Genomic DNA, 27,938 nt, shown 5'->3' with positions numbered 1-27,938 from the left:
ACTTATTGCAGTATAATCGGTAACGAGGAGCAGCTGGATTTCTTCGAGCTTCACATCTGCGTTAAGGATTACTGCTTCGCGCGTGAGGATCGTCTGGTGGGAGTGGCGGTAATGCAGCTGAAGGATATCGTCGATCAAGGATCCTGCGCGTGCTGGTTGTCCCTGGGGAAGCGAATCCACATGGACGAGACCGGATGGACGATACTGCGGATACTCTCCCAGAGGAACAACGACGAGGTGGCGAAGGAATTCGTTAAGTTGAAGAGTGACATAAGGCAGGAGAACCCGTTGCCAAATCCGACCTGAAGCTGCAGCGATACGTAGGAAGATAAATAATACAGATAAATCCCGTTCGACGCGTTCTTTGAGCTTCGAAAGAGCTCGGGGGAGAATTTTCATCCGATAAAAATAGGATCCCTCACATCTGAGCTGCCGAAGTAAGAGTGCAGCGAAACGCGCTGCTCGACGTCGTCGAAGAGAATGACTAGAAATCGCTACCTTGTCATCTTCACCGCAGTTTCGTACGCATCGCATCGAGACAAGCAGAGGGCACCGGGTTTTATCGAGTCAAGTATATCTACCTCCGACTGGCTGCAACGGTTGAACGATCGCGTCAGGATCCGGACGTACCGTCGACGATTTCTCAATCTCTAAAACGAAGAACGCGTTACTCGAATTGCCACATCTCATGCATCCGAGCTGAAGCCCCCGCAACAGCGTGTACCTAAAACGCACGACGCAAAATATCCGCCAAGGAAAATTCATCTTTGGCTCTGTGGACCAAAGCTGACGAGCTTTTCGCGATTCGTACGACGAACCGACTTCCATACGTCGTTCTACGTCCTGCGTCAATTAGCTTCACGGAGATGAGGATCCGAACGCCACGAACGCGCGTCGAAGACGACATATGGATGGAAGAAATCGCAAGACTGTCATTGCCAAAGATGCGGAATCACGATACGAGATTATGCCTAATCTATTGTTTGATATGACGATACACGAAATTACGGAGGCCGTGCCTCTGGCATCGATATTGTACATATACTTTTTGTACAGCGATTACGAGGATACGAACTGATTAAAATATACGGAATAAAACTGACGGCGGGGAAGGGGGCTGAACGGATTGGATTTTAGACCGTGAAATAAGTGCTGCCAGTACGCAATATTAACCATATTCGTATACAAGTAATTAAAATTGAATACAATTAAGTGATTATAAAAGAAAAGAAAATTATTCGATGAAGACGACGAAAAAAAAGGCAAAACGTGAGTATCCAGCCATGCGAAACAGACTTATTGCCATGTTGGTGTACGTATAGCTATGTAACAACTGAGACTGTGAAAATGTGTAAATATTAAGTGTGAAAAAAAACCCATGCCGAATAAATTCATCCGTTGTCCAAGCACATAAACACATATTAAAAACGAAGAAAAAATAACAAACAAGTACAGAAAAACAATAAATAAACATAACAATTTAATCTGTGTAATAAACGGGTTGATACGATAAACCATGAATGAGTAGTAAAAAAACTTGAACAAGAAAATATAAGCAGACAAACAGATATTAAATGAAAGAATAACGAGAGTGTGTGGCTGAATGAGAGAAAGAGAGAAAGAGATCCGGGCCTTGAGTCTAGCTAGGAAACGTAAAAGACTCGATGTAAATTTTGGGTCGTCATTCGGAGGACAATTTATTGTATAGACTTACTATATAAAATTGTTGACGATAACTGTTTTCTCATCATTTTCGTTCGTTTCTCTTTCTTCCTTTTTTTTTTTCGTTTTCCTCTCTCTTTTTTCTAATAAAAATTAAGGTATATAGCATTTGAGGACGACCAAAAAAGACGCGCGCCACGCTTCGTTGAAAGTGGCGCGCTGCTTTAGTAATAATTATGATTACTAACATATAAAAATTATCATAAAATTAACTTACTTACATTCATTATATCAATAATAATAATAATAATAATAATAATAGTAATAAAAATAATAAGAGTAATAACACATTAAAAATTAATCATTACTAATGAGAATAATAATAATGGCATAACAATAATTTTATCAACAATAGTAACAAGAACGATAATAAATATTGAAATGTTAATAACGATTTATGAATGTAGGCCCTTGAATAACGTGTAAAAATATAGATTTACATGTACCATGTGCATACGTTCTTTATATAAGTACATGTTTAAGAGTGATACGCTTGATTGTGGAGTTGAATGACTAGGCAATTTTTTGGCATTTGGAATTTGTAAACACGGGCGCTTGCTGAACGATTTACACGGAATATATTATATCTCGAAGCGATCGAAGGGGAATAGATTAAGCCATACGTGGTTGAATAGCAATATCTTATTGAGCATTCAGATATGTATGCGGAAAATTTGAATAATCAGCAAATCAGCAGACAATTCGGAAACTACTGGGCGTATCCGGTGATTCGCAAATTCGCATTAACGTGCTGGGTAAAATATAGTAAAAAAGTAAATATTGTCAGAACAATGTTAAAAACGAAAAGGCGTATCGGTGGTAACTTGAATATTTGAAAAAAGTTTCAGTACCTTGTAATTGAGGAAGTAGAAAAAGAAGGGAGAAAATAATTTTTTTGTAAATTGCTAGATTTGCTAATCGTTCAAATTCAAGGATTGCCAGTGATATGTGCTGATGTAAAATACAGGTCCGTCAGTTGAAAAAGTGTGAGCATGAAGGATTGGTTGTGACCGTGAAATAAACGAAGCGGTGTATATTAAAATGCAACAAACAGAATTCCCAGGTCAGATCGCGAAGGTGGAATTTTTCTTTGAATTAGACATCGAGTCGCGCGCCTGATAACCAAATCGTAATACACGCCTTTACACATATTCCATTGAATATATTCGGATTACGGAGAAAAATGAGAAATCAAAGATTATTACACAGAAGTGGAGGCAGGGAACGAAACAAGCATGCATTCGAGATCATCTGTTACGATAGCGTGTACACATGTTGCCCAATTTACGAGTAATCGTCTGATTTTTTAAAGTGTTTCATATTAAAAAAAAAAAAAAAAACCCACGCGCCAGAAACAACGGTTCTGTTAAAAAAAATTTACATTACCTTACACACAATATTAGGTATATCATACCGTAAAACGTATTTACGTACAATACTACAGTTATATCTAAAGTTGAAACGGAAACGACGATTAGATAGACGCACTTACCTGACGTTAATCATAAACACGTAGGCCGCTTCAGTAGCGTACGTGAAATTCAAAAAAATTAAAAAACTCAATATTGTTTATGGTTCGATTGACAGAAAACAGTCGGAAACATGTTCGAGACAGGGTGTACATTATAATAGTTAACGTAGAATACTGTATACCCTACTTGCATTATGGTTGTGGCTTACGTCAATTGGCATGACGCGAATATTTTCAGAAATTAATACTAGAATAATGAAACAATTAAAAATCGACATTCTTCGATCAATCCGTTCAATTCAATGTTCAATTTTGTAACAATCCTCCTCAAGTCTAGTCAAAACAATACCTATGAACGAATTGAAAACAAGAAAAAACAAAAAATAAAATCATCCATTACCGTAACGAAATAAAACTCTCATCGTTAGCGACTTTCGTATAATTATCTGCCCAACGTTTTTTGAAATATTTGAAATCTGAAACTCGTTGTACGATCTTTTTTTAAAAAACATCTATATTCTCTTCGCTGCTTAAAAACCGGTAAAAAGCCAACGGTGAGGGCGCGCTTGCGGCGTCGTAAATATATAATAATAATATGGATGTAAATAATGATTTCGTCAAACGAGAGATGAAATTCGTCTATGATAACAATAAAATATTATACAATATATCAGCAGAAATCGATCAGCTGCTTGACGAAATACGTCGTATTGTATTTCTTCTTCTATAATTATTGTTGTTGTTATTATTATTATTATTATTACTGTTATTATTAATTATCGACTCCGCTTGGATTACTATAATATGTCCCGTATAAGCTTGAAATATCTCGTGTATTCTGTGATAATTACCCTTTAAAACATATTTTCCCAATAGCAACGGTATTTTTCTCTTTCAAAAAAAAAAAAAAAAAACGAAAAAACAAAAAAAAAATTTGACATATAATTAAATGAAACAATATTATTAATGATAGTAATACATGAATAAATAAATATTCATACATTAAAAAAAAAGATATTAGAAAGATAATACCATTACGATTTCTACTCTATGTACGCATCAACGTCCACGTCAGTTCCAATCGAATCTATACACACATTATATATACTACGCAATTGCAATAACGCGAAAAACCGTGAGAATCACAAATATATGTACCTATCTTGTATACTTGCAACTTGATTATCGCGAGCCGGGTCCAGCGACTATAATAATTTACCTCTTCAGTAGATCGGTTATTCAAAACTTGCATTAAGACCTCCCTGTAAGTGGGTATATTTTCCCCTCTTCCTCAACTTTCTACCAACTGTTGATTTTGTCACTTTGTTGAATTCGAATTATCAGAATACATTCGACAAAAAATCTCGTCAATCTTCAGACAATTATTTTCACCAGAGGTCAGCCACGCGGTGATCAAGTTTAGGCCGCAAAGTTGAATAACGGTTATAGGAAATCAATGTTAACGGAGGGGAAAAATATGTTCTTCTAAATCTCGAGACGAATTTGGGCCGGCGTTTGGCATCAGTTTCGCGTGCGTTGACTATCACGCAATCACTTTGCCACGTCGCGTCAGTATAAAATGTATTGTATATATCTATACGTAGGACGCGGCGCTGAAAATCAGTGATGAAATGGTATACGGCGAAACGAGAGTACGCGGAATGCCCTAAAAATGATTTGTCAAATGCAGAGATAAAATATCACAGACAACTAGCCTGTATAATATCTAGCCGAAGGACCAGAAAAGAAAAGCATGTAAAAAGTAAGATAGCGAAATAGCGAGGTAGCGAGATAGCGAGAGAGATATATATGTATATATACTATATATATATATATGTACATATATATATATAGAGAGAGAGAGAGAGAGAGAGAGAGGAGAAATAAAAAGAAAAATGAAAAACAATTTTTAAAAAAAGTAAGTAAAAATACACAACTGTTGACAATACTATGCTTGAAAATTCGTATATGAAATTTGCGTGTGTTACGTACCTAATAAATATTATACAATATATAATGAAAAATGAAGAGAATGCTTGTGTTGTGTTTCGCAAGTATATACACACAATTAATAAAAATTCAATCATAATTATCGTTCGTAATGATTATCGGTATACACATGCATACATGCACATGTAGCACATAACGTATTTGCAAGAAAGTATGTGTGAAATTATGGCGTAATTTGTAACTCGGGCGTTTATGATGCGATATGACTGCGTGTTTGTGTGTAAAATTGTCGTTGTTACTAAAAAATTTGTTAACGTAAAGAAGAAGCAAAAAAAAATATATATATATTATATAAATATAAATATAAATATTTATATATATATATATATATATATATATGGAAAAATATGTTACCCGTGTACGAAAAATGTTACACCCTAATTTGCAGCCTCCCGTTGACGTCATCAAACCAAACACGCACATTTAGGACGAAGAAGGAATGTCAAGGGAATAAAAAAATCTTCTCTTCATTCGCTTATTACTTATTTCACTCATCTCTCTGTCGTTGAACATTTCGAATGGGTATAGTTTGCAACTCGTTCGACAAATCCCGAATTCGATATTCCTCGCAACGCAATCGAGGAAATTTACTTCTGAACATTATTCGCAAAATTCACGATATTTTTCACATATCAATATCCGCATTACCGACAAGAGGAAATCAGAACCTAATTTATACCCTTGTAAGAATTATTCGAACCAACACTGAAGTTCTGTTACAGATACTTCCTTATAGTTGAAGAAAAGGGACGATGTCAGATCTCATGTACGTGTATAGTTGAAAAGATTTCAGCTCATACTTCACCGGAATTTCGTACACTTCACACATCCGTATGTAGGACATTTATTTCTTGCATATGACGTTAAAACGCAAAAGCTTTATACTTGTATGCATAAACTTGTTACGTGTATAGTGCAGATGTACGCCTACATTTACAAGTATATGTATACATGTACTAATGCATCTTACGCATAAAGTAAAAAGGATTTCGAATTTAAGTTTTTGAATAGTTTAGATTTTTACGTTTTATTAATTAATTTTCCTTTCTCGCGTCGTATTACACGTTCAATGTAAAATATATACGTTGTGCATAAAGGTGAGAATAATTCAAGAACTCGAACCTGAAATCTTTTTCCTTTTATACGTCACATATATTAGTACCCACGTATACATATATACACACATGCACATAGACGTATACAGGTATGCATCTCGACTGTAATCTACAAGTGAAAAGTGTATCCGTGATTCACGGCGCAACTGCAACCGTCCATTTCGCGGATACAGCGGCGGTATTTTTCGCAAATTTTCGTCATATTCGCGAAATATTAAACATATATACTGGATGTACTCGCGCCCTTTCCGTATTCTCGTACCAACACCTAATATATCGAAATCGGCCGTCAGACGATTTCACCGTTTTCGAATTATAGCTGCTGCAACTTCGTTATCGGACGAACGAATGAGTGAAAATTAGAGAGGTAAATAATTGTGAGAATGGGAATACATAGGTTTATAGGTATAATCGACATTCGTGTATGATAAATCACCGAAATCCTATTTGCAAATACGTGCCCCGTCATGCAAATCGGATTCAAAGGTCCGGAGGCGCCGCGTGAATCGATAATTATGGTAAAACCATCGTGTTACATACCTTGTAGGTATAGGTTTAAAGTCGTTTAAGCTGGTATTATCATGTACCTAAAAGATCACCACACCTCGTATTCATAAATAAATGAAAACCATTGGCGATATATTTCAAAGTGTAATAGAAAGTTTAAGATAAATATTATAGTGTGTATAACCCGCGTTTCGAAATGCGCAGGGGAAAATTGTTTGTTACGTCATTCATACATAACGGTAAATTTAAATAATATATACATTTAAATATGGTATATGGAAGAAAAAGTGAGCTCGAGTCTAGCCCGTAGTAGCTAGATAGACTACGATAAACGTGAGAAATGATTATGATGTACATCGTAAGAGTTAACGTTACCTTAATAATTTATACACATACATATAATATAGCTAAAGAATAAACAATTATATATATGTATATATATATATACTTATATATATATATATACATATGTAAAATTTTAACAAATAAATCAACTAAATTATATCACCGTTGATCATTGTGCCGCGTTTCATATCATTACATGTTTACAAAAAAAAAAAAACATTAAAAAAATATTAATATTATTAAGTTTCGATAGACCTATCTAAACGTTGATCCATGATTAACATTAAGCTGCAGGGAAATTTCAAAATTACCCTCGCAACACCTTTTAGATCGATGTATAAATGAATCCGACATTATGTCAGGGTAATAATTAACCGATATATTGGTTAAAGGTGCGGGAAAACTGGAAGAAGCGCAACGAGGTGAGGGGGAGAGAATATCAATCTGCTGAGATACCAATGAAATTTCTTGAAATTCCACTCTACAGTAATTATCAAACATACAGTAGTAACTGGTTCTTCGTGGACGTTTCCTCGATCATTACGTAAATTAATACATTTCATGTTCCATTTGGCATTATTCGACTCAATTTTCCATCTATACATGGCAAGCGTTAAATATAACTATGTAAACAAGAATTTAATCCTTTCCGTTATAAAATATAATTCCTGCATATACCTTTAGAACGAATGTATACGTAAATTGACTATACAATTTTTGAAAATTCTTGTTATCTTCATAATGAAAAGGTGCAGACGTTACGCGAGTGTGCAAAAATAATTCCCACAAACTCCCCCCGCCCAACCTTTGCTGTTCAATTATTTATAATTTTTGCGAAACCCTTTGCTGGAACGTGCGAAAATAAATGTTGAACTGATTTTTTTCTCATAAACGCATTTATACGCAAATAACTTACAAGCTTCTGTCGTAAAATTCTTCAAACATGTGTTTCCCTTCCGCGTGAATGTACCATATCCCATCGGTGCTCTTATACAAGGATCAGTGGATCAAAAGCGTTTAATTTTTAGCTGAGATAATTGACTAATAGTACCTGTTATATTAACATCGGTCACGCCTCGCGGGGCGTAAGTGTTGAAAAGTTGGAACAAGGAAAAAAACAAAGAATAAAAAAAACTCGATAGCTGCTTACTTCGCGTGTCCAATCCGATTGTAAAGTGTGAAACGCAAGCCTCGTGTGTATATTATACGCACGGAGAAACGTTCTTTGGCAACTAATGCTTTCAATTTTGACACTTGAACGATGCCGAAATGCGCATGGGCGTTTTTTTACGTCATCTTTCGGAGTTTTGAACTTGCCCGTATTAGTTCACAAAATTCAGGAATTATGCCAAGAGATATCGTAAGATTTCTTTTTTCATTATCTCCGTGTGCGTATAGCAGATACACAGATTCATTCATCTCAGCTTTACGGTACGCGTACGTATATTATATGTATTATAATACTGCACACGTAATTTTTTCATGCTGGTCGATAATCGTCGGTTAATTTCGCACCGATTTGCTAATGAGAAAGGAAGTGAAAAGAAACGAAGAGAACAAAGAAGTATAAGGATAATGGATAATAAGTATATGTATATATTTATGTAGCTACATATGTACATAAAATATTCACAGTGCGATACTAATAGCGCATAATACGATATATCGTGTGTGCAGATCACCGTAGAAAGCAACGCATTCTTTCTCATGAATATATACATATATATGTATATTTATATATTATTACAAGATATGTCCAATCATCGTCACTCGCATCGCTCGTATGTATAAATTATAAACGATTACATACCCTATGTAATTCTCAGCATCTATATTTCCGGTCGAAAAATATTCATTATTCTCTCTTCGCGCCTATTATTATAATAAGTATATAGATAATTCATTGTACCTCGCTACGTTCTTTCGTCAACTGACACACATTATTACACTTATCAGCGATAAGCGTGTAGGCACAGTATATTGTATACATCGAAAATATATGGTGCGGAAAATCTAATCCGAGAAATCATTAAGCATCGTCAAAAAGGATTAAAACTCTGCGTTCAAATTTAAGATTATAGATCAAAGTTTCATGGTGACAAATGTGCGGTCTTCTTTTCACGAGATTTGAATGACAAGTCGGCACTGTTTTTTTACTTGGCGATAAAGTCGGGACGATTTTTTGTACATTAGCTAATTGACGTCACGTCCTTCGGGCTCATGACAGACAAGAAAAAGCCTTAATTGAGAAATAATTTCTCTGACGTATAGATATTATATATACAATACACATGCATGTTTCACCGATCAATTTAATGTGTGTTAATGGGTTGTTGTTGATGAGAAACATAGTATAACGCTTTCAAGCGTCATTTTCAAAAATTTAGCCTTGAATGCGAAACTTTCATTCGGTATTGTGAATCTACGCTGAAGAACAACTGCGAGAAGAACGAAAAATAGGAAATTGAGAAAAATTATTAAAGCAGTGAAATGAAAATTAGACGAATATGTTAATCTTATACAATAAAAAAATATGGAAATCCGTAGCTCACTGCGCGCTTGAAAATTATAGTTTATGACCAAGCGTCGAAAATACACGTATGCAATTAATCAACGGTTAGATTTGCACAATAAATACCGCTCGGAAAGGCATGGAGAAAAGGCTATCCCGAATTGAAACTTTTATACCAACAGAGAAAAGGCTAATTCCGCGGCGGAAAGTAGCATCGATACACCGAACGAAAGTCAAAATTTCTCTGCGTCATACTTATAAACGAGCATCGAGATATTTTTTCATTATGGATAATTGACGGGTACGCTTGAGAGTGAGCCGCTGTTACACAGGTGATACGTACGTGCGCGTAATTATACATGTAGGAGCTAATTTTGCAAGCTGTTCAATCAACAGTCATAATTAAGCTCCACTCAAAGATGAAACGATATACCTACATTGTTCTTGCCGTTATTTTCTTCGGCGTTGAGTAGCCGCACTCGTTAAATTGATAAGCGATGGAAATGATCGTGAAACCAAAATAAAGTTGCGAGCGGATCAACAGTGGCCATTTAAAAGTTTTATCGGCTTTTAAATATAGCAGTCGTTTAAAATTCACGTTCCGCAGAAACTAATTACGAGGCAACAGTGAGTCACAAATTTCCATTTTACATATTCACGTGGAATTACAAAAATAAATTACTAAAAATCTTATAACGAAATATCCAGACATATGATTTCATGTGTGAAAAAAAAAGAAAATTTAATCGAAACGGCTTATGCGATAAGTGATTTTTATACCGGAAATTTCCAATTACGCAAGACTAATGCCTTTTCATTTTTGAGGTTTGTATACTTCACTGACTAGATGCAATGTATAATATTATATATACCTCGAAAATGAACAGGCCTTAGTCTTGCGTAATTAAAAATTTCCGGTATAAAAATCACTTATCGCATAAACAGTTTCGATTTAATCGTATTATTATTATTTTTTTTTTTTCATTTATGAAATCGTATTTCTGCATGTTTCGTTCTAAGATTCTCCGTGATTTATTTTTGTATTTACATATAATGCTCTCGTACCCATTTATTAAAAACCTTATAGAGATTGTACGCAAGACGCACGCTTGCAGGTCCCCGGGATTCGCAGTAAACGCGCTGAAGCGAATAGGAGTAGACTTTCATGTGTTAATAAACGTTATTCGTACATCGCAAATCGTCCCATTCAAGAGATTTCGCATAAAGCTCAACGATTCCTCCCACACGTAGTGTAATAAACAATATACCTATACCTACTACAGCGTCAATGAAGCGATGAAGTACGTAATGTACAACTTATTTGACGAAAGAACGAAGTAATACGTGAAAATGAAAATAAAACCCAAAGTCTATATATATACTATATAATATATAATTATATATATATAGTATATAATATATATACTATAATATGTTACGTTCGTTGATCATATTCAATTTGTTGAAATGTACAAAATGATATATAGGGTGATAAGTGATATAACGTATTAAGATTATATAATAATCTTCATTATCGTGAATTTTATTATTAAAACCAGTAATGTGTACGACGGATGAAATGCCAACATTACTTCATTTACCTATTAGCATCATTAACATACGTATGTATATATATATATACACATGCATAAATATAAATAATAATAAATTATTATTATATACGCTAAATTATAACAATGAAAATAACAATAATAATACTATACATTATTACTTGATATAATATATAGTTATCGTTTATTACAGATAAGTTTTATTGTGTATTATTGAATGAAAATACATTTCTAAAGCACAATGATTACAATCCAAACGGTCAGTCATTTATCCCAGGCGGCTCCCTTCGGTTTACGGTAAAATTCGTGGTCGCTGTAACAATGCAGAGCCTCTGCAGACGTTACAAGCCGATCATTCGTCGCCCTGGCCTGCAGTAGCGTGCGTACAACATGAAGGACTTTAAACTTTGAACTCGAGTAACACGTTGAACCAGTAACTTTAAGTAAATACTACGGCTGTGCGGGTTCCCGAAATCTCGGGGGGGGGATTCGGGTCCGAGACCAGTTTGTATCGGATCAGGTTTTTCGGCGATCCTGGAATGGTTAAGAAACCCGAAATCTTCGAGAATCCCGAAACGTGAGGAACCTCACTTACCTAGTATTTATAATACTGGACAAATACTAACAGTAAATTGTGTATCTAGATGATATGAATATTTTCAGTAAGAAGTATGTCATCTTTCTTCGGGAGATCTGGGAATCACGAAAATTTCGACAAAACTAATACTTTCGGGGATCCCGACGTAAAACTAATAGGTTTTTCCCAACGCGACTCAACCCGATGATTTCTGCTACCCTCACAGCCACAGTAAATATCATTGTACAAAATTAATGGAGCATGTAACCTGCGGCATGTGGTTTGCGTATAACTCAGTTATACAGACAAGCGTTGTAGACTGCAGTTCAAGATTTTAAAGTTTCAAGATCAGCTATCTACGTGATTTTAGATGCCTGTTCTATGGATGCGGGCAGGTAGGTTGCAGGTCTTATAAGCTCGGCGTAGGAAATGGTGCAAACAAAGTTTAACCGACTCGACGGCCGTATTGTTGCAGTATCGTAAAAAAATTATACACGCCTGACCACTTTCTTTCTTTGACCAATGACGACGACGATCCGACGAAATCAGCTGCCGCAGGCAGTTCTAGGTTCGGTATTTTCAAAGCAACAAAGTGAAAAATATTTATCATTAATGATTAATTTTGTTATTATTTTTTTTTTCCCTCATTCGCTTTATGCGATAATTTACCGCCGAGTTTCTCCGTTTGGTGCACTGCAGCGCAGAAAGGTGATTTGATTTAGTACCTTTAATTTTTTTACCCTCCTCTCTCTTTACCATTTCGCGATGCCGTTGGTATAATGCACCCACCAGACTTTCCCTTGTAATTATACTGAGAATCGTTAATTATTGCCGTTGTAAAAGAAAGGAAATTCTTTAGCGCCTCTCGCTGTATAATAACGAAGTATAATAACGAGGCGCAAGGTTTATCCGGTTTAACAGTAAAGTTGTGAAAAAAACAACCATATTATCGAGCAGAGAAGAGCGCAATAGGCCGATAAAAACATTTGACAATACCTAAAACAACAATATGGAACCAGTGTACAGTAGAACCTCGATTATCCGAATCTCAAACTGCTGTCTTTATTTGTTTTCTTCTTCCATGTGCGCGTTTTTCGTGTTTTATTACATAGTATGTATCTATTTCAACGACGGCACGAAATCTTGAAATTTATATGCACGTCAAAGGACCGCGCGCAATTATACAAATAATACACATATATGTATGTACATGGAGATGTGCGGGACTGAAATTCTTCGGGTCGGGATGAGTTAACGGATTAATTTCGGGTCAGGTACCTGAAAATTTCGAGTACTCAAATATTTCCGACTATATGTATATACTATACATATTTTTTATTATGGGTGTATATATGACAAATATGTATATAGAGTCCGAAATATTCGAGTACTCGAAATTTTCGAATACCTGACCCGAAGTTAATCTGTTTACCCATCCCAACCCGAAGAATTTCAGTACTCCCACACCCCTATATATATAATAATAATAATTATATATATATATATATATATATATATATATGTATATATATATATATATATATCTTGAATATTTCCCAGCGCTGAACATCGTAACACTTACCATTACTGTTCGATCATCCCGATGATTGTCCGAACTAAGCCCGGTCCCAATTATTTCGGTTAAACGAGGTTCTACTTTACAATAATTCGGAGAAGACAAACATAAAGGTTGGTAGATTTTATTTGTTTGTTATTTTACAACGTGACTCGTGCCACGTAGGTTATTTCGACACAACGTTCAACACGCGTGCACGCGCATGTTCCCCACGCACACGCATCCACCTGACCCAAGAACGCGATAACGCGTAGTAGCCGTAGTAGTAACAAGACGCGCGGCTGAGGGGGGATGAACGACCGAATTCTCGGCCGAGAATAAGTTTGCACGCGTGCAGCAACGCGTGTGCGCGGAGAGATTGATAGGCAAGGAAGAGATAAGGAGGTCCGGTGACGTCATAGCAGAGAGGATATCATTTCCGCGGAGCGGCTACCATAGGAGCAGAGCCGAGACGAAGCGACTCCGGAATCCGCCGCTAGATGGCGCGGCGAGTCCTTCGGGCGCCGGGTCGCGACGAGGCGACGGCAGTGCGAGAGCGAACCTCGAAAGGAGTCGACAGTGTCGCGTCTCCCGCCACCGGAATTGTTCGTGGATCAGAGAGGCGATTCCTACTGGTCGTTCGGGGCTTGTAGGCCCTGCCCACCAGGTGGCCGTGGAAAGTGTGTAGTTTCTTCGAAGGACGGTGAGGCACGGTTCTCTTCTAATCAAGAGAAAATCTTTCGATAAAACCATGCGTGCCCGGGGGTGACGAGTAAGTGATAATCGAAAAGAAAAAATACGCGAGACGGACGAGGGACTGTCGAAGGGACGAGTAACGACGGAGAAACTTTGCGGATAGGTGTTGTTGCGCGTTAAATCTCGTCGGACGAAGAGAGAAGGACGCGTATGTGTCCGGGGAGGTGCGATTATTCGGCGAAGGTTTGAAGGGTTCGCTTCCCAACCGCCGCCCCTCAGGTAATCGGTGACAAAACGAGAGAGCCGATCAACATCCCCGAGTATCTGACTGGATAAATAAGTGTTTGATTTGACTAGCCGACGTCAGCTGGTCTTCGGTGTGAGAGAACCAAGTTAGAAATGGCGGCGCTGGTGGCAGGTGTCCAGTATGGTTTGTCATCGCAAAGTAATTTTCATGAAAATAAATCGTTGATATTTGTGAAACTGACGGACTCGGCTTACCGGGCGATCGAGGACTACCTTCGCAATCGGGTGAGTAAATAATAGAACCTGACCGATTTCCCCGCTGGTGTAAATACCCCTTATTTAAATCCCCCGTCTCTCTGCCTCTGTTTCTCTGTCCTCTGTGTGCGTGTGTCGTAATGGATGAAAGAGGTGTCGAGCGCACACGGGTAGCCATATTTCGTCCGAGATTTCATTCGCTCGTATCTGGAATCAGTCGGGGACCTTCCCGAGCTAATCCCTGGACATTATTCTACCTTTCGAGGGTCGCCTCGGATACGGTAAATTATCCCCGCTTTACGAATAACCGAGCCACGTCGACGCAGCTGTCTTCTTCTCTCCTCCGGTACCCTATTCAAATGTTTCCACGAAGCGACAATCCCCGTCGCCGATTTACGAATTTGCCTTTTTTTTTTTAAATACGACAAATCGTCACCCGCACTCCCTACGACTCTCGACACGCGATCGGCAAACACCGTATGGTTTGACAACGACCGTTACGTAACGCTGCCAGCAGTTGTCACCGACTTCGCTGCCGAAATCTAGTTACTCGTGCCCGAGATCTTCCTGCCTTTTCCCAACTGTCCTTCGAGCCAGCCCTTTTCCTCGTTCCGGATATTCCTCTCGGTTAGATCTTGGTCCTGACCGCCTAGCATCCTCCTCCTCCTCCTCCTCCCCCTCCTCGCCCCGCCACCAACCCCTCGGCAAGTTCCTCTCTCAGCTGCGAATCGATAAAGACACGATATCAACACAGAGTCGACCACGCGTGATAAACATTCTCTGGTACACGTCTCCGGTGTTGGTTTGAAATTCCTCGGGGACGGGTTGGTTTTTTAAAATTTTTTTATTTTGACGTATCTTGTGTCTTCCACCCCTCCGTTTCTTTCGAGTGTTTCTTCGACCCCCCGCTGTGCGAACCCTTGAGACGTTGACCGCGCTTGAAACGACGACGGTGGTAACGTTGGAAGAGTAAACGGCTTTTTGCTCGTTAAGGGATCACCGCCGACAATTTGTAAGTCGTGGCCAAGTTCTTTCGGAAGACGCGAAGTAGCAGAAATTCGAAACCGAATCGGTAGGCCTTATTTTTGTCTTCGGTAACCACCTACTGAACTTACATTTCCGTCTAAAATTAACCAAACAACACCGGTGTGTTGGAGATGCGTAGCCGCAGCCCGAGAGAGAAAGAGAGAGAGAGAAAAGTCGAGAAATAGGTGTTCGATATCTTCTCGCAGTTCGTTGTGTACGTACCTGCATCGCTTTAATCTATGGAACCAGCTGACTGCTCGTCAACGCCGACAGGGTTCAAGTTTTATTGCACACAAATTTCAAGTGTGCGCGGACCTTCGTGTCGTACTGTGCTTGCTGTCTTGCTATCGATCATCTCCTTCCTCTCGTGGGATTAGCCGATATCAACCTTCGAAACGATTATTACGCTGATATTTTCGCTCCTATCGAAAACCGACGATGACCGAGGAATTGGATTCATTAATTTCAAGAAATTGTTGTTGTTTTGTACACCTATACGTATATGTATCTATACATTTATACATACACAAGGTGGGATAAGATGTGGATGTTGTTATCTATCGATTCGCGTAATCGCTTTCAGAAATTAAGTCACACCTATAATTACATGTATATTCCCGTTATTCCGGTATCTTTGTGTTTGTTCACGAAACTTATAATAAATGCGTGAAATAACCAATACGAAGGTAAATGTCGTTACTACTTTTTATCACGAGAAAGCGTCATTCGCGTGCAGCATGTTTCGTTTTAAGACCCGAGTAATTCAATTTTTCTTCATCGATTGATTTTCTTATTTTCGCATATCATTAATCGTTTAAATATGTTTATTCAAGTTTTATTCGATACCTGCAGAGTAAAAACTTTGTTTTCAACGGGACGTCGCGTATTTCGCAAAAATATATAGGCTTGCGAAATTTCCGACTCTCTCTCTCTCTCTCTCTCTCTCTTTCTCTCTTTCTCTCTCTCTCTCTCTCTCTCTCTTTCTTTCTATTCGTTTGCAAAAACAAAATGGCAAATATACGCGATTCAAGCTTTTCACAAACATCCATTTCGTACGCGTCTTACGACTTGCATATACATATATATCCCAAACAACTTACAATATACACACATTATGTATAACATATAATAAACTGTCTACCCATTTTCAATGTATCGAAAGCGAGTGCAAGAAATAAAAATAAAAGCGGAAAGAATAGGGGAAAAAAACGAAAAAATAAGTACGTCAGAGTTGGTATTGAATTACATCGCTGATCGGTGCCTCGCTTAACTGACGCAACAGCGAATAATTCTTATGTGGTCTCTCTAAACTCGATACTACCTCTACGCGTACACTTATGTGAGAGTATGTACTTGGCAGCGATTCGAAGTCGCGAATTATCCCGATACACGATCGGACAATGTATCGCTCTGTACATACGTAATTCCGTGTCTTAATTAAAGACGTGCAGGTTTGCTTCGAAAATTGATTTTTTTTTTTTTTCTTTCAATCACTTTACGAAAGAGCTCGTTCGAACTTTTCATCGTTTGTTGTGATATCGATTCGCAAAATAAAATATCGCCGTTGGTTATCTTATTTGTACTCTGTAAATTCAAGCTTTATTTCCGCAGCATTTTTCGTACCAATGATAATGAATCAAGCACTCTTTTACGATTCATAGATATACGTATATACCATTCACGTGTGCACGTAGAGCCTAGTTTCAAACTATTCGTACACAGAACGGTGCGTCTTTCGACTTACAGCGGGTGTATTAATTTTGATTTACATACGGAAAAAAATAAAAGTGGATAAAATGGATTCGGAACGTGAGGGCCTGATTTAGTTTAAATTTCCAAACGTCAGACGGCCGCAAAACTCCGCGACCGCGTTGTTGGTATATTAAGAAAGCACCAAGTGGCGATAGCCAAAAGTTACGCAATTTCAGATTTCTCCTCAACTCTGCGGGGCTATAACTCGCCTTTTGCCGGTCGCTAGTCTATATACGTGTATATATATGTATATATATATATATCCATGGACACGTATACACGTAGCTTTATATACGTTATTATTATCGTTATGGGTACCATCGATATCGTTTCTCGTTCGCTTATTGTTCCTACGGAATACAGTACTGCGCTTAAAGTTGCAGTGTGCAACAGCCGGCGTATAAAACATGCAACGCACAACCTTACCAATTATAAGTATAAATGATTACTTTGAAAATCGTCGAACAGCAAGAATAACCGAGCGATGAGAAACTCGCTTAACGTGCAACGAGAACCAGAGTACAAAGTATGATGCGTGCATATGTGTGTGTGTGTACAACGAATCGCAATTTAAACGTCGTGTATGCGTATGTAAAATACTGCTGCAGAGTTCAACAGGAATATTATGCCGTTCCGATCGTGTGAGACCAGAAACTCACTGCAAAGTTAAAGGCTAGGCGGTTTAACTTGATCCTCCGTACTACGAGGAAGTTAAAGGCCGAAAGTTTACTTACATCTCGAAATGGAAACAATTTTCATCACGCAGGCTATATCAATTTGTCCAATTTTTGGACGCGATCAACACCGAGGCGATTAGATTTTACATATATAGATATACATGATCATTGTCGTCATAAGATAAAGCGGAGAGGAAATAAGATGCTGGCTCATAACGTACTTGCAGTGTACACGTATGACGTGGTTTGTTTATCAGAATCGATCCAAAATTCAAATACACCCACGTACAAGTGCATACGCAAATATATTTTTACCGTGCAATCATGTTTATTTATTTATTTATTTATTTGTTCTATCATTCACATTGCTCACTAATGTGGTATATTATTATTGAGGTTCAGTTTCGAAACTGTAACCCGCGTTAAAGCTGTTGAGGGAATTTAAAGAACTGCACGAGAACGAAATTGAAACGCATAATAGAAATCGAAAGTTTATACAATTTATATAATGTAAATAAAACTAAGTCAGGCATTTGTTGTTCTCGACGTTGTAAATTCCTGTGCTTATGCATTATATACATGTATATATATACGCGCGTCTATAAAGGCCTAAGCGTTGTTACCATTATTTTTATTGCTATTGTTTTCTCGTTTTTATATTTCCTCTCCTCTCTTCACAACTCTTCTCCCGGGGCGCAACCGTCGAGACGCCACATGTTGGTTTTCGGTACGCTTGAAAGATTTTCCGTTATACCTTATAATATGTGTATATATATGTAGCTTCCGTGCTGCACTTGATCGCGGTTTATATCAGGTACATACAAGCACGTAATGCAAATTGGGTATATCCACACGAATTCGTGTTACTGCACGTTAACTGGGAGAGGAGAACCAGAATATGTGGTACAGTAGCCGTACACTTAGTAGCCCTGAAGGCGTACGATGCTTCTTTTTTAAAGCATTTATTTCTATTTTTGCTCTGTGGTATGCCAAAATATGTCAACTCGGTCGGAGAATCTACGTATCGATATTATTCTGGCATGTTCTAATTATAAAATAAAAAAATTCAATTTCGTCAGACCTTTGTTGATTCCGAAGTTCTGTGAGTGTCATATAACGTGTTACATGTATGTTAATAATGCGAGTACAAATGTGGCTTGAGTATATGTATATGGTGGCTTTTAATAACGGGCCCGAGGACGACGTCAAGATAGGCAAAGTTTATACTAGATAACCGGCGCGTAGTCACAAACGTTATCCGGGAACGAGAGAGATAGAAGTAAAAACAAATAAAAAGAACAAACCCGATGGTAATACGCATCTTCTGTCTGTTGTGTTCATCGTGATATTATTGAGGCGAAAATGCGGTTTTCCCATCGCTAGACCAAGTATGTACGCATATGGTGTACGTATGTATGCCTTACCGCGGATATCTTTAATTGACTTTTTGTCCTAAGCTCGCTCGGCATCGATCACGATATCGTAACAACGTAATTGAACTCCCGGATCGAATGATATATTACATTATACCCGGTCTTATTATACACACAGGATGCAGTGCTATTGACGATTAGAATCGTTTCGATACGCGTACACCTTTCTGTCTGTAAGCCGAGCTGCTGCGGGGTCGATCAAAACATTGATAATTCAAAAATTGTGCGAATTTTCAACACTCGAATTTCGCCACGAAAAAAAAAATGGGGTAAACTAGAAGTGTCCTCTTTTGTTAAAAAAATCGTCTGTAACTATCGGCATATAATTAAGGGTCGGCGATCGACGGCGACATTGAAAGTTGAAAATACGATCGACGCGATACAGGTTTTGCTGCACACCGAGCAATTGCAACAACATTTTCTTTTCCACATCCTATAGACGTGCATGCGTGCTGCGAAAGAGGCGGAGGGGGATAGAGCACGGACAACATAACGCAAGGTGAAAGGGGATTGCCTCTAATGCTCGTCCATCTATCACATCTATGCGTATACGGGGGAATTCTCGCATCGCAAATTCATCCAGCGACAGTTGTCCGATATTGCAGGCATGCGTGCATCGCAACCTTAAACTGCCCGCTCAGGGGTAACTCGTGGCACTTCCGGGTGTCGACGTATCCTCCCTTCGACACCCGATTCGCGTATGCGTAAGAGCGGCTCGCCTCAGTCTGACTCTGATTTATGGTGCACGTCGGTCGGGTTTGTCGTACACACTCTCCGTGCGACGTAAATGAGCGTACCGTGCGTATTTCTGCATGGAGGGTCAGTGAGGGCGAGAGAGAAGAAAGAGAATTGGGGAGGGGGGCGAGTTGACGGCGGCTACTGTCACGTCGTTATCGTATTAACGTGTTATTATTTTTTTAACTCCTTTAATCGGAGCTTCCTCCGCAGCCATGCAGTATACACGTACACGCGTTATGTGCCTTACACGTATGTTTAGGAATCCGCTGCTTCTACGTGTGTATATATTCTTCTTGTATAATACGGTTTCGTTTTATTACACTTGTTATATAATTTATCGTATATGCATGCCATGTATGTGTAACTCATTGACCGCCGTGCAGTTTATACTCTGTACAACTATAGTCTATTAAGTTAGTCGTATAATATGATATGGTGCAAGTAGAGCGCGTTCGCTCTTGGCGTGTCTGTGTGTGTGTTTTTCACCACCGCTTGCACGTTATCATACCGATCCACTCGAGGTTATAATGTACGGCAACGTTCGTTAATGCCTTAACCTTCCGGCCAAATTAATTTCGGTTCGAAGTAAAACGCGAGTCTCGATTCTACAAGAATTGTGTGACGATGACTGGCAATGCAGCCGACGTGAGAGATTGGGAATCATTGTCACATAATTCGTGTAGAATCGAGACTCGCATTTTGTTTCGGACCGGAAACAAGCTAACCGGAAGGTCGAGGCGAAATCTTTGTTTTGTATTTCGTGGGTTATGAAAAGTATCGATTGACGCGCATTCAACGAATTCGACGCTTGGCAATTTTTATCAGTATATTTTATATACACGTATATTTTACCAGCTGCAGCATGTATAATATTCAATTTATTAACGTTCAGCTATGAGTTGAAAATTATTTGACAGCCTCTTTACATATTAATTGTACATATATCGCGGATATCGGTGGACCGCGTGATCGATATTTCTCTCGTGATAATACATGTATATATTTCATGACAGTCAACAGCCACCCTTATTGAGCCCACTGCATGCTATATACATGTAATTTAGCTGCTGCGGGTGAAGTGGCGACGGTAGTAATAATACGAAAGTTTTGAACCCCTCTGGAAATGACAGCTAATTTAAACTCGCCGAGCGAAATATATATATATGTAAAATCCCCATGTACGCATATAAGCGTATCTACGTGACGTCAGTCATGAATTTTGTTCAGGGATTAATTTGTATACATGATAACGCGGTCCTGTAATCAGGTACGTAATGCACGTTGTGATTTTCCGGACGTACGTTGGACAGTTAAAATTTTTTCTTTTTTGCACCTTACGCATTACATGTCATTGCAAAACGTACAGGTATCACGCATGCGTATCATCGCGACGAAAAAGTCGATCGAAATTTTTTTTTCGTCGTACGCGTTCGATACACGGTTTCGTTCATGTATAATGTATAGGTATATACATACGTATGTATATCGTGCCGCGGTTGGTCGCGCGCGACGTTTTATATTTAGAATTGAGGAATAAGAATTGCAATTCAATGCGCGCGGTGAAAACGGCCAAATTTCCTAATTTCAACTTTCATGTCACGCTCGGCCTGACAACCCGACGTCGCCTCGTTCTCCGGCCAAATAGTTACATAGCAATTATATTTATATGCAGCCGATATCACGCGATCGTATGACGATCGATCGATGATTAACGCTCCTCCTCCACTTGTACGCGCGTTGTATTATATAACTATGTGTACGTAGAGTACGGAGTAATTTAGTAAAATTCCATCTACGCTTCTGGATCAGTTCTGCAGATCGCATTGAACTTTCACGCTGATCGGTATTTGAATATTTATCCACGTATTATACGCTCGTCGACACGTATCTATAACACGGATGACCAATTTGATCAGACCCGAGATATAATGTTTTCTGTTCAGACTCTTTGCGATCTACCAATCTCAAATCTTTACCACAGAATTAAATGAAATATTTTTCGACAGAGTCGTGTATTTTATTTTTTTCTTCTTTCTGTTTCCTCGTTGCCTCGTCGCGATCTACCGGTTGGCTATCCCTGATCTATAATCGTTACCAACTCTTGGAATATTTTAACCTAAGTTTAATTTATCCCCAATACAGTCGATCTAACAAAGCTGAGAATAAAACCAAAACGGGCCGGAACATTTATTAGAGGCGATTCAATTCCCATCGGTTATTACAAACGTTTGCGTTATAAATACCATCGCGCGGGTATTTTACTTTTTCTTCCTTCTTGTTTCGTTTATTACTCATTTATATGCGTAGTATATGCTTATCCCCGCGCCAAAATGTGTCATTGCATATAATTATTATAATATTATAAGTATATAGGTATAAGATGCGATCTTAGATACGAAAAATGGGTATTATATACATGTATATGTGTGTATGTACGCCTATACCGCAGCGTTACACTTATTACTTGTGTTCCATTTGTTGAGAGGAGCTCGTTAGAGTCAAATAAACGCGGTTATATATATATATATATATATATATATATATGTATATATATATCTGCCTTTCGGAACTACGATGCCGGGCTGCGGGCCGATTTTACCCAAGACGTTATTCGAGCGTTATAGCCTCCTACTTTATACTTACCTACCTACCTCTCCGTATCGGCCACGAACGCTACTACGCATGATTTTTTTAGTTGAACGTATGCGTTACGCCCGAATGCCACCGATAATATTGGTGTTAAGGTCTGTCGCTGGAAAAAAAAAATTACATATGCATGAAATGTATGTAATATCAAACAAAAGTACATATTTTCCATGAATTTTTAACCCCTGGTATAATTGTGTACGCGGTTAAAGTTAATGTATTATATTGATGAAGTGCCTAAATAAATACGACCATTTTATTGCTGTGCAATTTTGGTGGAATATTATTATATGAAACCGCATTGCCAGGGTATAACGATTCATAAAAATTAAAGAGAATAAAACGAAAATGGTGAAAATATCGTAGAAAATGATTTTTCAATTATCCTCTCCGCGTTTCGACCACCGGGTTTATTACGTTCAAATACATGTATATTACACGTGACTTTCCGGTTGCTTATTATAATGCGGCAAAGGTATTGAATTAGGCAATATGTTTTCAATTCCCCCCCCCTTTCGCAACTGCACCGCAGGATTACCTCGTTCAATGACGTTGAAAATTAAGTGTTACGCATTACACGTTAGTACGCAACGTTCCAAAATGTAAACTACATACTTACGACCACCCCCCGTTTACCACTCGATCGGCACTTGTACACCCAATAGAATACAACCCAGCAAAGTGTACCGGGCATTATTACTTTATATCCCATAGTTCTTGTCAGTCGAGTTGGTCACTCGTGCCAAGAACTATATGTACATATTGTCATATACAGGCATATAGTATATAGGTGTACATATATAGCTATGCAGTCGTTCACGTCTGGTAGCCAAGAAAGGCGCACGGCTGTGTTTCAACTGCGTCGGGTCGTTCGTGTTGGGGTCGACGGTCTTTCGGGTCGGGTCGTCGTCGTCGATGGGGATCCGTCGGTCGTTCCAGCTGAGAGGGGGGAAATAACCCTTGGGAAACTAGAAGAGATGTGAAATAATGCACCCCTGCAGCGGGCAAGGAAACAAGGACGAAAGCAGGTAGTGGTGGTGGTGGTGTGCGGACCGGAGAGAACTCCACGCTAGCATTTTCTGTTATGTTGTATGCAGTATAGTTGCGCCTGTATGTATGTGTAACGTGTGTGTATATGTATAACGCCTTTGTGCGTATAATGCGCGTATGTGCGGAAACTTGGTTCCTTCCCCCTTTCACGCTGAGAGAATCTATAACCCTGCATGTTTGTCGTCCTCTACCTACTGCACCATCTATAAGTGTGTATGTATATATATAATACGTGCGTAACTTGGAAGAATCTGTAGTAGGTAGGTACGTGCAATCCTTACGGGGAAATGTTGTACGTATAGCGTATTGAGAGACTTGCGGTTATTATATATCCTTGTTACGTTGCCGGGATTCTAAGCTTATGTACGCACGCATTACGATTATTACAGCTTTGTTCAACCGACGCATCGTAAAAGGCTTAAAAACAGATGAAATGATGCCGAATGAAAACGAGACGCGCGTGCAGATTACGTTGATCGGTAACTTGAGACTGTCGCGGTGAAAATCGAGAAGCAAACATTGTTCTGTAGCGGAGAAAGAGGAACGGTGAGAAAGATGTATGGATTGAGAGAGAGAGAGAGAGAGAGAGAGAGAGAGAGAGACAGAATGAGCGAGGGAGAGTACGTGAGTTGGAAAGGGCAGGAGGGAAGGTAAAAGACCTCGACGACGACTGGTTTTAGGGAGGCGATCTGCAGCGCCATGTTCGATCCTTGAATTTCAATTAACGCAATAGCTCGGCGATACCTTATTTTATACATGGGTTGTATTTCGTGGAACCCTGTCGAATATATATATATATTTACTTTGAATCCGTTCCGCGTTATCTCCACGAAAACGGAAAACTGCTGCAGGAAACGTGGCGACGCGATAAGTCGACGCGCCGCCGGGTAATTCTTACAGAACAAGAAGGAGAAGAAAAAGAAAGAAAAATACGTAGTATCAACGTGAAATGACGAAAGCCTTTTCACTTCAAGATATGAATAAGTTACGAGGAATAAGTATTTACACGTTGAAAATTATATTTCACGGAAGCATGCATTAAAGTTTCCCTTACTTGACAAACAATCGGCGTAAAAGCTTTCGGTATCGTTTCGTATTTGAAATGTTCGATGGTTAATGAATTTATAATTTATTTTCATTTAGCACGAGTTTATGTATTAACGCAATTTACATGTACTTTTTAAGCTACGACGATACGATTCGACGACCTCTATTATCTTATATATTACATAGAATATGTATGCAAAGACGGGAACAACGCACACAATTTTCTACCTTCGCCGTTTTGACTCGTTGTTGCTACGCCGGGTGTGTGCGTGTGTGTGGGTGTGTATGATGCACATGCACATGCAGTACGAAGTTTACCGCAAACCGAGTCTGCACAACCTTCGGGAGCCAGCCCTGACTCCTCCTCCTGCACGGCAGACATTGATTCTTAGCTCGTGGCTACGCAGCTACGTGGTATTGTGTACAATATACACGCATATTGTGTATTGTATATTATTATTAAAAATTAAACGCATTATACATAATATACATACTATCCTGTATGGCAATTGCAATATGCACACGCGATAACTGTCGTGTAATATTATAAACGTAGAAAAGGTGAGAAAGATAGAAACAGGCTGAGGTACCTGTATAATTAGAAACGAAAAAATGATAAAAATTAACGAAAACTTACCCGACACGGGTTCCTTGACGTTTGCATACACGTCTGTACCATTTTACTATCCGGTTTCTCGAGGAGACGGCCATGCGTAAATACGTGTACGTATAGGTGGCAGGCGCGTCGTTTAGTTAATTACCTGCAATCAAAGTCTGAAAACCTGGTCTTCGTATAGATGTAGATATGTATACTTATATAGGTATATATATTACACACGTACTACTTTCCGACAACGTGTAGTCAACGAATAGAATTTCTCCTTATACAATTAAAATCTTTCCAACGCATGTGTTTTTCCCCCCCTATTTTTTTTCTATCTTCATGCTACACGATTATCACAAATATTTCGATATTTGAACAATTTTGTCTGTACTCGTTTATTCGGTTATCGGTTGCATTTTCTTCCTTATTTTTCACTTTTTTATTTTTTTTTTTTTGTTTTTACAGATTTTTACTCTTACGTTACAGAACAAAAATTCGGTGTATTATTATTAATGTAGATAGATGAAACGTTGTTGTGTCTACGTAGCGTGTGTACGTCTATCTTTCTATACATGCATACAGGTATGCATACTATAACATGATTTCTCAATGAAATTCCTCGCCCGTTGAGTTGCGTGTTGATATAGCTGTAAACAATCGACAGTCACTAGCCGGTAGTCGATTACAGGTTATTAATACCCGGACTTGAAAACGTGACGTATGCGTGTAGAATGTACATGCACGCGTGCACGCCTACAACGAGGCTACACGCCGTAAACCTTTCTATGTACTTATACACATTTACCATGTGTATTGTCCACGTGCGTCATATGCGGTATAGTACAAAGTGTACCGTGGTTTGATGTGCACGCTGTCGGAAGGTGCGAAAAAAATTACGAAAGAACAAATTATTTGCGACGAAAAAGGAAAGAAATTTATCTAAAGAGTAAATCAATTAGAAGTGTGGTAAAAAAAAAATAAAAATATATATATATACATGTGTTGAAATTCTTTCAATTCGGGAAAGAAGTTAAAACGGTCCGAGAATTAGGGTGAAAGTTTTTAATTTCGTGTAATTCAAATGAAATATGTGTACAGATTACATTTATACATTGCAAAGTTGTCGCTATTTTTATTTATTCATTTTTTCTTATCATTCAATCCTCCGGAAACTTGATCGGTGTAATTGTACGAAGGCTTGCACGTGTGCAAGGCGCGAACATTTCGTTTGGTTTTTCCATCAGGGAATAAAATACGGAAAAAGATATATATATATATATTTATGAGTATGTTATAATTTCCATTATATGGTAATGGAGTAAATTTTCACGTTGAACAAAAATACGTTTATTGGGCGCTGATAAAAACATACGCGATATTTATTCACGCGAGGAAGTATAAGAATTTAAATAGACATTGTAATTAATCTTGATGTAAAATTAGAGTTTGAGTTCTAACGGAAACGGCGCATTTATATTCCATGCGATTCAAGGTGCACGTAACGTAGAGAAAAGGTGAACGACATCATTCGTGAAATCGCCAAACGGACGTTCGTTGCTTGTATCTTCGTGTAATTTTCTTTCCTTCCTTCTTTCTTTCCTTCTCCACTTCTCCGCTTAATGGACTGGAAGAGACTGCGTTCATATTTTCTTATATCTCCCACGCATTATTGTAACGTAAGGCGAATTTATTTTTCATCCCAGCTGCTGCAGGGATCTGAAAAAACCTTCGAACTTTTCAAAGGTTATTTCGTTAAATATGAATTAGTTTTGTTTTTCATGCGAAAGGAATACGTGTACCTAGGTATAATATAATACAAGAGGAGAAACGAAACCTGAAATCAGAAACGACGCGACATTTCGTTGACGAATTATTATACCAACCTTGATGAAGTTGAAAAAAAAAATAAAAAAATAAAAATAAACTCAATGGTCGTAATCGTGGTGTAAAATGTAATACAAGTTGGGTCAGATTGTTTCTTTGCTCGATGTCTGGCGATCGATCGATCAAAACCTGACCGACCGGCGGCTCGCCAGAAGAATCCGACGTCGTCGTCGTCGTCGTCGTCGTCGTCGTCGTCGTCGTCGGGGCCAACGGGTGGCGAGAGAAAGTGAACCAGTTGGCGACGTTGCCGAATTGATTGCGAATAATTGCAACGCAAGTTCGTATTACAGACGGCAACTCCGCCGCTCGAGTCTTAATTTCCTACCTACGTATACGCCGTTTGTCGCATGCGTGTGCATATACACATACATAAATATATTTCTGGATTAAGTAATTCCACTTGTGTCATCCGCACCAGCGGTATACAATCTGCGATCGTACTGCAACCCGTAACTCATTGCTGTACTGCACTTGAGAATCGCCTAACTGCATGCGTGCA

General features: G+C 38.5%; 2 protein-coding genes and 1 long non-coding RNA gene across 11 annotated transcripts in view; 2 read left to right on the top strand and 1 right to left on the bottom strand.

Moving 5' to 3' along the window:
- The window catches only part of unc-13, a 99,413-nt gene extending 94,468 nt beyond the window's left edge, over window positions 1-4,945 (top strand). For all 9 annotated transcript variants that reach the window (XM_069137191.1, XM_069137197.1, XM_069137194.1 and 6 more), the window contains one exon: window positions 12-4,945. In XM_069137191.1, coding sequence (XP_068993292.1) covers window positions 12-306 — 295 coding nt within the window. In that variant the 3' untranslated portion in view covers window positions 307-4,945. The remainder of the gene's footprint in view (window positions 1-11) is intronic.
- Window positions 4,946-9,973: 5,028 nt separating this feature from the next.
- LOC138191157 (uncharacterized) lies at window positions 9,974-13,861 on the bottom strand. Its single transcript, XR_011177467.1, has 2 exons — window positions 13,413-13,861; window positions 9,974-11,622 (listed from the first exon to the last, which is right to left on the bottom strand). It is a non-coding gene; the product is annotated as an uncharacterized lncRNA (long non-coding RNA).
- A 92-nt stretch (window positions 13,862-13,953) lies between these two features.
- Su(Tpl) (Suppressor of Triplolethal) overlaps window positions 13,954-27,938 on the top strand; it is a 64,538-nt gene continuing 50,553 nt past the window's right edge. The window contains exon 1 of the mRNA XM_046632265.2: window positions 13,954-14,612. Within this exon, the coding sequence (XP_046488221.1) occupies window positions 14,481-14,612 (132 nt within the window). The 5' untranslated portion in view covers window positions 13,954-14,480. The remainder of the gene's footprint in view (window positions 14,613-27,938) is intronic.

The sequence above is a fragment of the Neodiprion pinetum genome, chromosome 6 (assembly GCF_021155775.2).
Source record: "Neodiprion pinetum isolate iyNeoPine1 chromosome 6, iyNeoPine1.2, whole genome shotgun sequence".
Lineage (NCBI taxonomy): Eukaryota > Metazoa > Arthropoda > Insecta > Hymenoptera > Diprionidae > Neodiprion > Neodiprion pinetum.
Note: the sequence above shows the minus strand (reverse complement) of the source record. Positions and strands in the feature narration are given on the sequence as shown.